This window comes from Rhodamnia argentea, chromosome 1 (genome assembly GCF_020921035.1).
Source record: "Rhodamnia argentea isolate NSW1041297 chromosome 1, ASM2092103v1, whole genome shotgun sequence".
NCBI lineage: Eukaryota > Viridiplantae > Streptophyta > Magnoliopsida > Myrtales > Myrtaceae > Rhodamnia > Rhodamnia argentea.
In genome coordinates this window covers 10,047,115-10,064,255 of record NC_063150.1, presented here as the reverse complement: position 1 = coordinate 10,064,255, position 17,141 = coordinate 10,047,115, and the positions used below count along the sequence as shown (strand labels likewise).

The 17,141-nt window shown below is 41.3% G+C and overlaps 2 protein-coding genes across 5 annotated transcripts; both read left to right on the top strand.

The window, feature by feature from the left end:
• Positions 1 to 1,653: 1,653 nt before the first annotated feature.
• LOC115740321 (ethylene-responsive transcription factor ERF109-like) lies at positions 1,654 to 2,614 on the top strand. The gene has a single exon (XM_030673808.2). The coding sequence runs from the start codon at positions 1,688 to 1,690 to the stop codon at positions 2,441 to 2,443; it is 756 nt and encodes a 251-aa protein (XP_030529668.2). The 5' UTR covers positions 1,654 to 1,687; the 3' UTR covers positions 2,444 to 2,614.
• Positions 2,615 to 12,727: 10,113 nt separating this feature from the next.
• On the top strand, positions 12,728 to 16,557 carry LOC115740229 (eukaryotic initiation factor 4A). 4 transcript variants are annotated; one of them, XR_004015360.2, is made up of 8 exons: positions 12,728 to 12,884; positions 12,978 to 13,026; positions 13,123 to 13,260; positions 13,909 to 14,145; positions 15,743 to 15,782; positions 15,859 to 15,956; positions 16,071 to 16,189; positions 16,399 to 16,557. XR_004015360.2 is itself a non-coding variant. In XM_030673699.2 (7 exons), exons 1-7 carry the CDS (start codon positions 12,820 to 12,822, stop codon positions 16,086 to 16,088), a joined length of 645 nt encoding a protein of 214 aa, XP_030529559.2. In that variant the 5' UTR covers positions 12,728 to 12,819; the 3' UTR covers positions 16,089 to 16,357. The 4 variants fall into 4 exon arrangements, 2 of the variants coding, with proteins under 2 accessions (XP_030529559.2, XP_048131441.1); XR_004015359.2 differs by having other exon boundaries at positions 16,311 to 16,557; XM_030673699.2 differs by lacking the exon at positions 16,399 to 16,557 and having other exon boundaries at positions 16,071 to 16,357.
• The last annotated feature ends 584 nt before the right edge of the window (positions 16,558 to 17,141 follow it).

The window sequence follows — 17,141 nt, the reverse complement described above, 5'->3', positions numbered from 1 at the left end:
ATCGTGTCGATGTAATTTGGACTTACCCCTGGCCCCATAAGTCTTCTTTCTCCTACTTCATTCCAGCAAATAGGAGTCCTACCTATTCCATACAATGCTCTTCCATACAATGCTTCAAAAGGAGCTATGCTAATGCTTTGTTGGAAGTTGTTGTTGTACGCAAACTCTACCAAATGCATGTGGTCATCCCAATTACCCTTGAAGTCGATCACCCACGCTCGCAACATATCCTCCAACGTTTGGATGGTTCTTTCTGATTGACCATCAGCTTGGGGATGAAAAAATGGTATTGTATTGAAGTTTTGTTTCCAATGCTGTTTGGAGACTCTGCCAGAAATTTGCGATGAACCTTGGGTCTCGATCATATGTGATGATTACCGGCATTCCATGCAATCAAACTATTTGTTGGACATACAATTCTGCATATTTTTTCCAACGTATAATCTACTTGCATAGCTAGAAAGTGAGCTGATTTAGTCAAATGATCCATTATCACCCAAATAGCATCGTGATTTTTTGGTGTCCTTGGTAACTTTTGTAGAAAATCCATTGTTACGTGCTCTCGCTTCTATTCAGGTATTTCCAGCCGTTTCAACATTCCACCTAAGTAACGATGTTCAGCTTTCTCTTGTTGACACGTCAAACATCTCAAAACATGTTTGGTAATATCAACCTTCATCTCATTCTACCAATAATGTTGACGAAGATTTTGATACATCTTCGTACTTCCCGGATGAACATTATAATTATTCCAATGGGCTTCTGACAAAATTTCGTTCCTCAATTCAATGTCATTGGGCATGCAAAGATGTGCATGATATTTTAGAATTCTATCCTCCGACACCTGAAAATTGGGCCTTTTTCCTTCTAATATCTCTTCTCGAATTTTGAAATTTCAGGACTTGTTCGTTGCAGCGCCTTGAACGTGTAGTTTCTTCTCGGCAAAGCGATTTCTTTCCGTGATTTTCCTCTCGTTTTCAACGTGTTTCCTTCTCTCTCTCTGTGTTCTTTGACTCGCCAAGACTCCAAATTGGCTCTTTTCCGGCTCGCCCGACAGCATTACTGGTGACAATTCATGACTTTATGCTAACTGGTTTCGTCTAAAAATATTATACGGCATATTTAAATATTTTTGGGGAATTTAAGGTTGGCCACAATTGGGTTTTTCTTTTTCCTAGTTCAGGGTCGTTGGCGAAGTTGTTAGCGGCGGAAACATATCTTTCTCCTGTACCTACCTGAGACGGACAAAGATTTGCCATTCTTCCAGACCTTTCCTAATAAGTATGTTCAGTAGGAATTCTCTAGAAGTTCAGAACCCCACGCGACCTCTCCTCGCGCCATGTGTCCGCCCATGACGCACGTGAGCGGGTCGTCGAACCTACGTGGCCACACCGGGCCGTCTATGTCATCAACACATCATCCTCCCCCACCGTCCCTCCACCTGCCACCTGGGAACTTCCAACTCAATTCCTCCTTCCCACTGCTGCATGTATCGGCGTCCGAGCTGGGGTTCCGGCGCCACGTGTTCTCTCCCCATGAACGCCTTTTCAGACGGCACGTGTGCTCTCCCCACGAAGCTCCCTTCTTTTTCATGTGTTTTTTCCGCCTCGTGTGTATAAAAACTATCCAACGTTAAACGTTCGCGTAAACCCATCCGCATTTTCCAACCTACCCTCGTCAACCAACAATGCAACGACCACCCAACAACCTCCGTCGTATAACCCAAGACCAGGAACACATCATCATAGTCGACGCTCTCAGGCATGTCATATCTGGGACGGGCCCCACTCAGCCAGAAAGAATCCCGGTTTTCCTATCGTCCACGTCGTCACTCCCCTCCACCAGTGGGACCGGGGCGGAGCAGCAGGCCCCCCCGACCATGCTCTCCCTCCCCGACGTGGCCACGTGCCCCGTGTGCAAGATCAACGGCTGCCTCGGGTGCAACTTCTTCGCGCCGGGCAAAGCCGTGACGACGCCGGGCAACAACTCCGCGCAGGCCAATAAGAACGCCACCAGGAAGAGGAAGGGTTGTTACAGGGGAGTGAGGCAGAGGCCGTGGGGGAAGTGGGCGGCGGAGATCCGGGACCCGCGGAGGGCAGCGCGGGTGTGGCTGGGGACATTTGAGACAGCGGAGCTGGCGGCCCGCGCCTACGACAGGGCAGCGCTCGAGTTCCGCGGCGTGCGGGCCAAGCTGAACTTCCCTCAGCCGCCGCCGCAGAGCGAGTGTGGGAGTACCGTCGCCAATACGGGTGGGGACGTGACGGAGGACGGCAAGGCTGATCAAACGATCAAACCGAAGGCCGAAGTGAAAGTGGACAACAATGCCGGTGAAGGAGCTCCGTGGCTTGAGCGTGACGACGGGAGAGGAGTGAACGAGTTCTGGGAGAAGCTAGAGGAGGAGGAGGAGCTCGAGGAGTGGACGGCCATGCACTTGCCTCCATGAACGAAGAGAGAGAGAGAGAGAGAGTTGCATGGTTTCCACAGACCACGTGGACGAACGTCATTCGAATCGTGAATTATTGTGGGGCCATTATGGGGTCCCACGTAATTAACAATTCTTATGGGGCTCGACCTACATTATCCATGCAATATACGAGCATTTTAAAAAACAAGAAAAGAAAGTTTGAACATGAAGTGGTTAGTACCAGTAGGACATAATCGGAGTTTTATGTTTGAAATTTAATTTTTTGTTACTTTTGATTGTTTATTTTTTTATTTTTTTGGAGTTTTTTTCTGTATATTTAGAGGGGTTAGAGTTTTGGTGACTAGAGCACTTTGTGGGATGGAATTAGAGAAATTGGAATTCTTTTTTTTCTTGCCACTTTTTTCTAGCGAACTAGGATGCTCCTTGGTAATAATTTAAAATTACAAGTGCTGTCTGTCCTTGTCCTATCCAATCCGGCAGTTTTATATAGTTAAGATAGATAGGAAAAGATCACCTTGAAGACTTGCGACTCGGCGCTTCGGTCTGAAATCGGACGGCCAGACCCTGGCCGTCCGATTTCAGATGGGACAGCTTGTCTTTCTTATCCTTTTGTTTGTATGCTAAGAAATGGACAGCTTCGTGCGGGCAGTGTGCAACATTTTTCTTTTCCCAAAGCAGTTTTATTGTCTTGACATTGTGGATAGATAGTCCGCGTCTAAAGACAATAACAAAAAAGGGGTCGATTCAGATGTAAAATCAAATTTTAGAAGACGTAAGGAAGTTCATGAAGCTGATATACTAGGTTTGAGTTTAATATGCGTTGCCACCGAGGTGCACCTTTTTTTTTTTTGGTCGAAACACCAAGGTGCACTTACAACACTTAGATTATTCATGGGGAGATACATTTGTAATTTAGATGATTAAGGATCGTGATTACTCTAATTGTCTGTTATTATCCCGATTCATGTGAATTAGAGATGAGGAATAAGTTTCAGGAAGACTTAACAATGTGGTCGCACCAATAAATTGTTAAATGCTTGTGGAGCACTATTGTAGATGATTGAGACGCACTTATACAGTAGGCAAAAAAAAAAAAGTTGGTCGAAAATACGGCTTCTTTCATGGCATGATGCCCTAAAAAACTTTTAACTTTAACACTTATCGCAATTCTATTTTTTATCTCATGAAAAATCTCCAACTTTAGGTGTAGTCTCAACTTTATCACAAACTTTTTTTGTTTAGTTAAAAAAAATCTCGACTTCAAGTCAAGTCTTAATTCTATCCTAAAATTTTTTTGACTTATATAAGTCCTCTATTTTCATTCTAGTACCAATTTTACACTAAACGTTTTCTTTTATCTCATAAAAAAGTTCTAGCTTTAGGTTTTTTTTTTCAATTTTACTATAAATTTTTTTGTCCCATAAAAAGATCATCAACTTTTATTTGAGTCCAAAATATACCTCTATTAACCCTCCGTTTAAATCTCTCTTAGTGATTTTGCTCTAAGTCTTCGATCTCTTGTGCTTGGGAATGTTCCATACCCCTCATTCGCTGAGCTCGTGCTTGAGAGTTTTCATTTCTTGGTTATCAACGAGAATTTTAGACGGAGGGTTAATAGGGAGGTGGGGACAGATTTGTGACTCAAGTAAAAGTTTGTGATTTTTTTATGAGTGTAAAAATTTTAAGATAAAATTGGGACAAGACCTAAATTTGAGGATTTTTTATAAGATAAAAAAATAATTTACGGTAGAATTGGGATAAGATCAAGTTGAGGATTTTTACAGTGCAGGGTTGTTGGCAAAGTTGTTGGCGGCGGAAGCATCTCCTTCTCCTTGTGCCTACCTGAGACGGACAAAGATCTGCCAATTCTTCTGGACCTTTCCTAATAAGTAAGTTCAAGACGAATTCTCTAGAAGTTCAGAACCCCACGCGACCCCGCCTCGGTCCACGTGTCCGTCCATGACGCACGCGAGGGGGTCGTCGCACCTACGTGGCCACGCGGGGCCAACTTTGTCATCGAACACATCATCCTCCCCCACCGTCCCTCCACCTGCCACCTGGGAACTTCCAACTCAATCCTCCTTCCCACTACGTGTATCGGCGTCCAAGCTGGCGCTCCGACGCCACGTGTTCTCTCCCCCATGAAGGCCTTTTCACACGCCACGTGTGCTCTCCCCACGAAACTCCTCGTTCTTTTTTTTTTTTTGTCGCCTCGTGTGTATAAAAACTATCCAACGTTAAACGTTCGCACAAACTCGTTCGCATTTTCGGAGGGATGCAACTAGACACAGCCGGTTTCGTGGAACCGCCGATTCGGGTTCAGGAACCCACGGTTCTGGTTCCACGAAAAGGTGGAACCGGAACCGGCCGTTGGAAATTCCGTTTCCGGTTCCGGTTCCGAACCGGAATCGGCGGTTTTGGGCCGGTTCCGGTTCCGATTCGGAACCGAAGGTTCCGGTTCGGAACCGGCGGTTCATTCCGGTTCCTTTTTTAATATTAATTTTTAAAATAATAAATAATAAAATAAACATAATAAATTATAAATTATAAAATACAATTAAATTGTACATTGCAATAAAATATGGGGAAAAAAAAAAGAGGAGGAATGGGCTTGAACTTAATGAATTATCATTAAGCGCCTACATATCTTCTTGGGGATAGAAGAATTAAAGCCCATGTAGTTCTTTTACCTTTAAGAACCCCAACTTACCTCATCGTCAATCGTCGCTACCCGTTGTGGTACCCGTGGCGGTGGTATCTCCAATATCATCGTTAAAAAATTCGTGTTCACGATCTAGCTCTTGGTGTCAATATTTCGCCCTCGTCCAATCGTCGACACAAGCTTGAGCTTCCACAGAGTCCGGGCTTAATCTTGAACGGCGAGAGTCCAAAATTAATCCTCCAAAGACTAAATGCTTGTTCAACCGCAACCGTTGAAGAATGTGTTGCTAATATCGACGAGCGATGAGGACGAGAACGAATAATCGATTTGGTGACTCTTCCACCACTTCAGATTTCAAATCGTACTATGTTCGCATCACGAAACTCAAATTGAGTGGTTAAATATTTTTCTAATTCAGAAATACTACATGTTGCCATTTTTTATTTTTTTTGCCTACTCTTAAGCATATTATACCCTTTACTAAGTGAACTACCACCTTCGCTACGTGAGGCAGTAGATTGTAAAGATCCAGAATCACTTAAACTATATCTACTACAAAATTCTCCATATAATGCTACTATAGATTCTTTAACATGTCCTAGTATATTTGAAATATCTATTAAATCTTCCAAATGTAAACAATCATGATAATACACGTTCAAATAATATATTAAACCGTTTAATTTAATACGTGGATCAAAAACAATACCAACTAAATAGACAAGAGTAATTTGTAAATAATAATGCAACCATTTTTCTCGCATTACTAAAATAGTTCGAGCTAATTCGGTATCATTTTCATATTCACTAAAAACACTACCAATATTAACACACTCTATTAAAAATAAATGCGCAGTAGGATAATAAATACCAGATAAAGTCTTAGTAGCATCATTAAAAATTTTCAAAAAATCTAAAATTTTTTTGCAAACGTCTCAATGTTGAGGTAGTAAAGTAATTTCGGGAATATTTTGTGAAATAAACATACATAATAAATCTTTATAATCAAAAGTTTGCCGAAGCAACTCGTACGTAGAATTTCAACTAGTCGGAATATCTTTTGGAAATCTTCTTGCCCTTTTCCCATTTTGTTTACAAAATTTTCCCCATGATTTCATAAAATGGGGACGACTCCATAAAAATTTAATTGCATCCTTTATTGGGGCGAGAGAAGTGTCAAGAGTTCGTAAACCATCTTGTACACATAAATTTAAAATATGACAAGCACATCTAATGTGAAAAAATTGTCCGCCAAAAGTGGGTTTGCAAATATTTTCTAATTCGGGAATAGAAGCGGTATTTGCGGCGGCATTATCAAAACCAATTGAAAATACTTTATTTATCAAATTATATTCTTCTAAAACTTATCTAATTATTCTATAAATATTATGAGCCGAATGTCTTTCATCAAAAACTCGGAATGCAATAAGTCTTTTTTGCATCGTCCAATCGTCACCTATCCAATGACACATGACACCCATATAAGAATGAATTTGCCAAGGATCACTCCAAATATCGCTACCTATATGCACGCGTCCATTGAATTCCGCAAAAAATTTTGCTAAAGATTTTTTTCCTTTTTTATAAAGATGAAAAAGTTCGCGTTTAAGAGTATTTTTCGAATAGTTGGCGCTTGCGGAACCAACGTAGTATTTATCAAATATTTCATATTAAAATTTTCACCAGTATTAAACGGAGCATAATCAAGGGCAACATATTCAGCTAATGTTTGTTTATAAAGTCCATCAGTGTAACGAAATATAGGATGAGGATTAGAAGTGGCGTACTCGGAAATTTGTTGTTGCGTATTGTCGATCCCCGCTTGCGTTGGATGTTTTTTCGTCAAATGCCGACAGAATGTTCCGTACCCGTCTCCTTTCATAAATTTATATGTTTGCGAACAATATTTACATTTTATATTATACTTACCTTCGCCTTCATCACGTACCTTGTCGAAGTGTAGCTACAAGTCGGATGTGTTATCTCGGCCCTTCCGTTCCGGCTCATTTGCCGTTGACGTTTCTTCGACACCGGTGGGAGGATGAAGACTTTCTTGTGTTGAGATGTGCTCGACGTTCAGAATCGGGACATAGTTGATATTATCGTCGTCATCTTCCCAACATGCATACTCACAAGGATCATATTCAGGAATGGGATGCTCGGAATCTCCCATAGTCATCTTGCCATTGCTAACATTTCTGCTTCCACTTGCCATTTTTGAGAGAATTGATCGGAAATCCGATTGAGAGAATTGAGTCGGGATTGAGAGAATTGGGAGAATTTGAGCGATTTGAGAGAATTTGAGAAAATTTGAGAGATTATTCAAAGAATTTGTGACAAAAATGAAAGGGAGAGCATATGTATTTATAGGCAAGAATTATTTTTAATTCTTTTTTTTTGTCCCAACGGCCCAAAGAGTCGTTGGTTTGGGGGAGGGGGGAGGGGGTGGGCCGGGGCCGGGCGGACCCGCAAAGAGCCGTTGGGCTCTCTGCGTCCCCCACGGCCCCCACGGGCCCATTTTTTTTTTCCCGGTTCGGAATCGGCCCAGAACCGGTGGTTTCGGGCCGGTTCCCACGGTTATAGATACGTGGGCCCGGTCAACGGGCCGGTTCCGGGCCCAAATGGCATTGTCTAGATGCAACGACCACCCAAGTCGACGAGACACTCTCGAGCATGTCATATCCGGGACGGGCCCCACTCAGCCCGAACGAATCCCAGCCTTCCTATCGTCCACGTCGTCACTCCCCTCCGCCGGTGGGGACCGAGGCGGAGCAACGGGTCCCCTCGAGCCTGCTCTCCCTCATCGGTGTGCAAGATCAACGGCTGCCTCGGGTGCAACTTCTTGGGGCCGGGCAAAGCCGTGGAGACGCAGGGCAACAACACCGCGCAGGCTAAAGTAGATATTCGATAAGTTACTCAAACTAACAAGCAAATCAGTAAGCAAACGAGAAAATTAACGTCTGATTTAAATATAAATATGTTAGCAAAACTATGTCGAAAACGTCAAAGCATTTTGTAAAACTTAGCATGCGCGAGAAAATATTTAACTCAAGTAAATTTCAAATCCGCCACATGTTTGATACATAAACTTGAAGCGCATCAGTCTCCATTAATGACTTATGTTGCGTGACGTGATTTATCATCCCTACAGAAAATCCATATGAAAACGCATATCTTGCAATCCAATTCTAAATAACATATTTTCTAGGAATTACGGATACGAAAATATAATTCGTGCCTCTTCTACTACCACATAAATCACCCAACTCGAATTCACATGTGACATTTCTAGTCTACGAACTCCAACATGATATAAATTAACATAGGATTTTTCGGGATGTCACAACTCTTCATTCCTTAAAAAACTTCGTCCTAGAAATTTAAAATTATATGTTCATTCGAAAAGCTGTGGATAATTGCGTCAATTATCGTCTTCGCTTTCCCCCGTTGCTTTTTCCAAATCGTGGTATTGCCACAAAACCTTGACTAAAGGAATGGTTTTGTTCCTAAGGACTTGTTCTCTTGGGTCCAAAATTTGTAATGGCTTTTCCACATAAGTTATCTTTTAGTCTACCTCGATCATTTTGAAATCTAGTACATGTGTAGGATCCGGTGCGTACTTCCTCAATATAGACATATGAAAGACATCGTGGACATTGAAAAGTCTTGGGAGTAGTGCTAGCCGATAAGCTAAATCACCTTGAGAATTTTGAAAGGTCCAATAAATCTTGGACTTAACTTGCCTTTCTTCCCAAATCACGAGATGTGCTTCATCGGTGACACTTTTAGGCACACATGATCACTAACATTAAATTCCCTTGGCCTTAGCCGCTTGTCGGCATAACTCTTCCGACTAGTTTGTGCAGTTCTAATTTGATCTCGAATGACTTTCACCGTGTCCGTTGTAATATGGATTAACCCTAGCCCCATAAGTCTTCTTTCTCCTACTTTATTCTAGCAAATAGGAGTCCTACAGGCTCTTCCATAAAATGCTTTGAAAGGAGCTATGCCAATGCTTTGTTGAAAGCTATTATTGTACGCGAACTCCACTAAATATAGGTGGTCATCCCAACTACCCTTGAACATGATTACCCACGTTTGCAACATATCCTCCAACATTTGGATGATTCTTTCTGATTTGAAAAAGCTGTACTGTATTGAAGTTTTGTTGCTAATGCAGTTTGGAGATTCCGCAAGAAATTTGTAGTGAACCTTGGGTCTCGATCATATGTGATGGTTACCGGCACTCCATGCAATCGCACTATTTGTTGGATATACAATTCTGCAAACTTTTCCAACGTATAATCTACTCACATAGCCAGAAAGTGAGTTGATTTAGTCAAATGATCTACTATCACCCAAATAGAATCGTGACTTTTTGGTGTCCTTGGTAACTCTTGTAGAAAATCCATTGTTACGTGCTCTCACTTCCATTCAGGTATTTCCAGCAGTTTCAACATTCCACTTGAGTTATGATGTTGAGCTTTCACTTGTTGACACGTCAAATATCTCGAAATATGTTTGGCAATATCAACCTTCATCTCATTCTATCAATAATATTGACGAAGATTTTGATACATTTTCGTATTACCTAGATGAACACCGTAATTACTCCAATGGGCTTTCGACAATATTTCGTTCCTCAATTCAACATCATTGGGCATGCAAAGACGTGTATGAAATTTTAGAATTCTATCCTCCGACATCTGAAAATCGAGCATTTTTTTCCTTTTTTTCTAATAACTCTTCTCAAATTTTCGAAATTTCAGGATCCGTTGTTGCAACGTCTTAATTGTTGGCACAATCTTTTGTTCAATTCTAAGAGTAGCTCCTACACTTGAACGTGTAGTTTCTTCATGGCAAAGCCATTTCTTTCCGTGATTTTCCTCTAGTTTTCAACGTGTTTCCTTCTCTTTCTCTGTGTTCTTTGACTCGCCAAGACTCCAAATTGGCTCTTTTCCGGCTCGCCCGACAGCATTACTCGTGACAATTCATGACTTCATGCTAAACTGGTTTCGTCTAAAAATATTATACGACATATTTAAATATTTTTGGGGAATTTAAGGTGGCCAGAATTGGGTTTTTCTTTTTCCTAGTTCAGGGTTGTTGGCGAAGTTGTTAGCGGCGGAAACATATCTTTCTCCTGTACCTACCTGAGACGGACAAAGATTTGCCATTCTTTCCAGACCTTTCCTAATAAGTAAGTTCAATACGAATTCTCTAGAAGTTCAGAACCCCACGCGACCCCTCCTCGCTCCACGTATCCGCCCATGACGCACGTGAACGGGTCGTCGGACCTACGTGGCCAGACCGGGCCAACCGTGTCATCAACACATCATCCTCCCCACCATCCCTCCACCTGCCACCTGGGAACTTCCAACTCAATCCTCCTTCCCACTGCATGTATCGGCGTCCGAGCTGGGGTTCCGGCGCCACGTGTGCTCTCCCCATGAACGCCTTTTCAGGCGCCACGTGTGCTCTCCCCACGAAACTCCTTTGTTTTTCTTTCGCCTCGTGTGTATGAAAACCATCCAACGTTAATCATTCGCGCAAACTCATTCGCATTTTCCAACCTATCCTCGTCAATCTCTCTCTCTCTCTCTCTCTTTTTTGGGTCAGAACCCATTACTACAAAGTTCCACGGCATCCCAAAAATAAAATAAAATAAAATGGAGAAGGGCACTAATCCTTAGTGACAAAGAAGATGACAAGATATATTCCTTATGGCGCACAGGGGCATAGCTCTAGTTCCTTTGATGAGAAGATATAATCCAAATTTGAGTCAGGAAAGTTCGTTGGGCAAGCTCCGGAAAGTCCCAGAGGAGTTGGTACAGTGGAGTAAAGAAGAAATCCTCTAATGCCTTCCGTCAAATTGAATTTTTAAGAAAAAGCGATTCATTGAATAGAAAAAAACAAAGGGGTTGGGGGACTCAAATCACGAGGCAACACAGATGATCAAAGAGCAAATTGAGAAGCTATGGATACAGCAAGAGAGGTATTAGGGAATGGAAGTCACTGGCCAAAGTGGAGAGATAGGAAGTCCAAAGTATTTTCATGCCGACACACTGTGCAAAGAAGACAGAGGAACAAGATTTTTGTGCCGGAAATTAAGGAGTAGGATTGGTATCGAGAGCCTAACTTATTGAAGCAACACGGGGTTAACTTCTTCCAAGCTCTCTAGAGTACAAGGGGGACAAGACACTTTCAGCTAATACGGGCTCTAGCAAGATGATCCTCTTCCCCATTACTTGTTCATTATTTTGACTAGCCTTTTTCTCCCATCTTTTGAACAAAGCGATTGAGGATGATAACATTGAAGGAATTCAACTAAAAAGGATGTTGCCTACTTTATCTCGTTCGTTGTTCGCTGATGACGCTAAATTTCCTTATGGATGGGAAGATCAGGGACAGTTAGAATCCACCTGCTATCCTGATTCAATATTGCTTCGCAGCGGGTCAAGTCATAAAACTTGAACAAATCAAGAACCTATTTCAGTGATGTTTGCCTGCGGAATCTACACATGAATATGGTTTCAGAATTGCGAGTACTAGTTATCGACAAAATGCGGAAGTACCTAGTTATTAGGGGTGATCGGTTCTCAGTCCGATTCGGTTCCCCTCAAGAATCGGGAACCGGACCGGTGGTCTCGGTTCCCAATTTGCCGGAATTGAGAACCGGCCTGAACAAGACTAACCAATCCGGTTCGATTCCTGGACGGTTCCATTGGACCGGTAACATGCTAAAAAAAAAACATGCACCATTCCCGCTCATCGATCATTCTCTTTTCACTCTTGTGCAAAAACTGTTTCCTCCAAAAACTGTATCCTCCATTTTCTGCACACGCACAAGAGTCTTCCATTTTGCTAATAGAAAAGAGACTGTCCTATTGTGGATGAAAGAACAGATGCCCATGGACACATGGAAAAGAACACCAAATGAAGAGGCAGGGAAAAAAGGGCTGCGAAGTGCAAAAAAAAGAAACAAACCCTAAATAATAGGGTTTCTTTAAAAAAATAATTAGTCCAAGATGATTCGGGTGTTTCAGTTTGGTCTTATGTCCCTGGAACCGCGAACCGGACCGCCCGGTCACCGATTTCAATTTTAAGAATTGGGAATCGAACCAGATTTGCTCACCCCTACTAGTTATTCCTTCTGATTGAGATTTATATATACATATATTTTTGTCAGCATTCTAGCAAGAATAAATATGAAATTGGAGGGTTAAAAGGAAAAGTTAATGTCTAAGATCGGGAAGAAAATCCTAATTGAAACTGTTGTGGAAGCCCTGCCTCAATATGCTACTTCCATTTTCAAGATCCGAATTCATAAATGCAAAACCATGGAGTTAAAATATAGCCTTCTTTTGATGGAAATAGATTAAGTACAAGTCTGGATTGCATTAGAAAAGGTGGGATATCCTTACGATCGGGAAAGATAATAGGATATCCTTGACATAGGGTCTCGAGTTGAGCATGCTACGATTACTAAGGTGGCGGTCGAGAGGTCTTGGAAGAATGAATTTCTAAAATTGTTACTCTTTTTTCAGAGTTAGATACGAATTTTTGTTGAAGGTGAAAATATTTTTGGCGCGACTTTTTTATTTAGTAACGTCGGAAAATGAACGGAATATATATATATTGATTTTCCGCAGATTGAACGAATTGACAAAAACGCGATCCTTGTGTTCTCCAAAGAGGTCGGTCAGAGAATTGGACAGGTGAAAGGAAGTCGATGGCCATAGATGCAGTGGAAGATTCCTCGATTCCCTCTCCCTCTTCTTCGTATTCCATTCCCAGGTACTCTCTTTCCCTCTCTGTCTCTGTCTCTTTCTCTCTCAATATCGCTGACGTCACCTCTCTCTCCTCCTCCTCCTCCTCCTCCATGCAAAGTCAACCGCGTCACTTCTACGTCGCCGTCGACCGTCTCCAGTTCAAGATGGTACCTTCGTTGATCGAATTGTTGGGGGTGTCGTTCGATTGCTCGTCTGCTGTTTGTAGAAATGCCAAGCGACAATCTTTGCGTGTGTATTCGCAGGAGACGCTGGTGGATTTGCTGGGCGTCGCGGGTCGGCGGCCGGGCCTGCCGGTGGTGGTGTCCTGCAGCTCTCGCGACGAGCTCGACGCCGTCTGCTGCGCCATCTCCAATCTCCCTTTCATCTCTCTGGCCTCTCTGGTGCTTCGCTCCCCCTAAACCTATTTTGATTTTCGGCTAAAAGTCCAGGCTTGATATCATTGTTTTGTCCTAGTCCGACTTGGTTTATCCACAATTGTCGCGAACTTGTAGATTGAGATAAATGAATTGTGTTAGATCCATCATGCAATTAGCTAATTCGGGAAATCTTAGATATAACCTTACTGCATTTCCTATTCTCTTCTCAGAGACGCAATGGAGATATATTGGCTACTTGATTGGACCTTCCATGTTCTCCTTTACTGAATTTTGCTAATAGATCTGTGACTTCTACTTTAGTGGAATTTATATCTCTAGAAGCCAAATCTCAGCTTCTAGAATCATATATTAGCAAGTCATCTTATGATTGCTTAGCTTCTGAATCTTTGTATGCTCATATTCTTTAGGGGATATTACAACTAGACCACATTATTTATTTGCATGAAGGAAGAAAGATTCAACCATAGAATTTGTTATCATGAACATCGTCAACTAAATAATATCCTAAGACTGTATCCTTGTCAGTTGAATACATCTCAGGAAGCATCTAGAAACTACAGAGATTAGAAACTCACGATTTGTAATTGTTTGTCTTTCTAGACTGTGATAATTGCTGAGAAACGCCCCGTCCATCTCTTTTCTTTCTACCAGTACAGTGACCTGGCTGAAACCGAACGTGCTCTTGTTCTTGATGGGTTTCGGCAGTCCACTTTGCATTGGAACCAAAGTGTTGTTGTCCAATCTGGAAATGACATAAAAGCAGTTGAAGACGTTGAGCAAAAGTCTCATATTGTTGTTGTTACGGATGCTTGCCTCCCACTTCTAACTTCTGGGGAGTCGCCACTTTCTGCGCGAGTTTTAATCAATTATGAGTTGCCAACAAAAAAGGTGCATTCTTACATAATGATGTTGAAGTTTATTTTCCAATATCAAATAAAGTTGCTTTTTTTGGCTTGCACTCTCCTTGAGGCACGAAATACCCTTCCTCTAAACAGAGTTTATAGTGTTCTTTTACCATTAAAAACATGCCATGGCTGCTCCAAATTATGGCGTATCACGCATCTGTGCTGCATCTTCTCTTGGTTTGAACAATGTACTCATCTGTAACACTGACGATGCTTCTATGCAGCATCTTTGAACATGCCCTCGTTTGTATTCACTTGCAAGAAACTATATCTGGTCTTTGAGAGTCGCATCATGAGTTCTTTCCCCGACTGAATTACTGCGAGCCTGAGATAGAGTTTGATGAGCTTGTAGACATTGAGAGGCTGTGAACCTTGTAAGTCGAGTTTCCAGTTGGGTTCCCACAAAATGAAAGTGGAGCCCATAGGATTTTCAATCATAGATGTCCACCTTGTAGTTTGCTTCTCTCATTGTGAGTCTCTTCTATATAACCCACTCCGGCCAGTCATTCTTCTGCGTTACACATATATTCGTGAGAAAGTAAGGTGATTTTGTCAAAATACTTTACCTTGCAAATACTAGGGTCGACAAATACTTCGTGTTAGCCAAGAAGTTTTTCCCCTTTGCTTTTCCTGCTTCCTTCGCATTGTTGGCCCATTGAAAAGACCCCAACTGGTGTGGAACTGGAATTGTTGATTGAGTGTTAATTCCATGGATGATCTGCTGTTCGATACCTTGGTTTACATTTTATATAAGATTGAATTACAACCTTTTGTTCTATGGTTGTCCTTTGAACTGGTTTCATGGTACTGATGTGCGTCGTACTTTGTCATGCTGATGTCAGATGTCAACATTGTTTTAACCTATGGAGGCTAATAATAAATACAATTGCAAGATGTGTGAGTGTTGCAATATCGAGCCTTTCCTTTTAAACAATCAACCCCTCAACCTTTCTAGTATTGCAAAGCACCAAAAACATTCTTGTTCTATCTTAAATTAGAATTTTGTTTACCGTAGTACATGTGACGATAAACGTGTAGACCTTTTGGAAGCAGCTTCCCTATTAAGCAAGATAAATTATTGTGACTTTGTAAGAAACTAAAGTGACTTCAATTTCACAAATTTTTCTATAATTTTCGCTTCATTAAGCTCTAAACATCTGTTTATTCGACCCCAACCCCCCTCCCCCCCCAAAAAAAAAAAGGCTCTAAACATCTGTTTACTGTCAGAAGCATGGTATTGCTGCCAAATACTCAAAGAAAGTCTGACTAAGTTGACATTCCAGTGGGAATAAAGTGATTTCAGTCTAGTGGTGCAACTCAATGTCAAAAAGCTTTGTTTGTTGGAAAAGATGTAATGGCAATTATAATACTTGCCAAGCCTATGCAATTAAATGTGATTGAAATACTAATTTGTGGGAGCAACTTGCGACAAGTTGAAAGCTTGGGGGTGTAATTGCATCAATTAAACTGACATGTAATGTTATAACAGATATCAGAGGGTGGCTTGCGCTTGCATTGATTACTTATTTCTTTATTTTGGTTCTTACTTAGCTGATGCTGGTTTATGTGCTTGATGTCAGGAAACATATATGAGGCGAATGGCAGCTTGTTTGGCAGCTGGTTATTTCCGCAACTACCATTTGAATGAGTCATCTTGTGTTGCATTCTTATAGTAAGTGCCAATGTATATTTGCAGATGGGATTGTCATCAACATGATTGTTGGGGGTGAAGTGGTAATTCTGAAAAGCCTGGAAGAAAGTAGCAATATTCTCATAGCTGAGATGCCTATCAACGTAAGTTCTGTGTTTGTGTTATTTTGCCATATTCATTACTAGCAAGCGATACGACATGGAAAATAGGAAGCCTGTTCTTCGTTCATTGTGTTTCTTTGTACGATTCTATTGCAGGTTTCGGAGATATTGTGAAGATCTTTGAATCAAACCGAAATGCATGCGACTTCCTTTGGCTGCAACTGGTTGATGAGGTTCTTGTGCTCACAAGTGTTGCTTTATGAGCAGTTGCTATGGTGGGGAGCGTCTTTCGGACTCGAGCAGTTTTAGTTTATCTGATTAACCAGTCCTTTTACCAAGGTTAGAAACGGATACTATCTAATGACTACTGAGGCCCATAGTGTTACATATTCCCAGAATCGTTGAGGCATAAACGTGTGTAGACTATGTATGAGATTGAATCACCATGTTTTGGTACCATGCATAGTTTTTTGCTGTTCCTCAGTGGATTCACATCGCTCTCTCATGGTGTATAAGCTTTGTTTCTGGTCTCCAACCTAATGACGTCCAGAGAATGTCAAGCTGCGTGTTAAATTGCTCGTCATAGTCATTGCCATCGCCATCCCTATCGCTCTACCAATACAATGACTTCTCTCTTTTGCCATGTACTTCTACAGTGCATGAAGATCCTCCATTGTCTCTTAGGAAAGGACGTTGTTTTATTGGCGTTTTGTTGTGATATGGGAAGTTGTTCGCATATTTGATTTTATCTTAAGTTTTCATCGGAGCATTTACTATTAAATAAGCCAAAGCTCAAAGAGTCAAAATGATGTCCGACTTTGAAATAGAAAATGTTTTGTTTGTCATTATTAGAAAGTGATTTTGTCTTTCTGTGGTATTAGATTAATGGAGGGAAAATTTTTGACGTCAAAAGACAGCAAATCTCTTCTATTCAAGAACGTGCACTTTTGTTCTTTACAATGAAATTGATCGAGATTGTTTTAAACTATTTTGAAGATCATTTGGAAGAAAAAGTTGTCCTGAAGTTTCCATTTTTTTTTCTCTCTTAATAACCCCGTGTTGTAAGAGTTAAGTTGAAGTAAAATCAGTGAGAAAATTGTTACAGTATGTATCTTATTTAAGTATAACTCATAGATTTTGTTAAGGGTACTTGTTAAAGATCCAAATAAAGAAACTCTATCATTCTCGAAGCATTGGTTTTGTCCTGTTGTTCACAATTAGGGCATT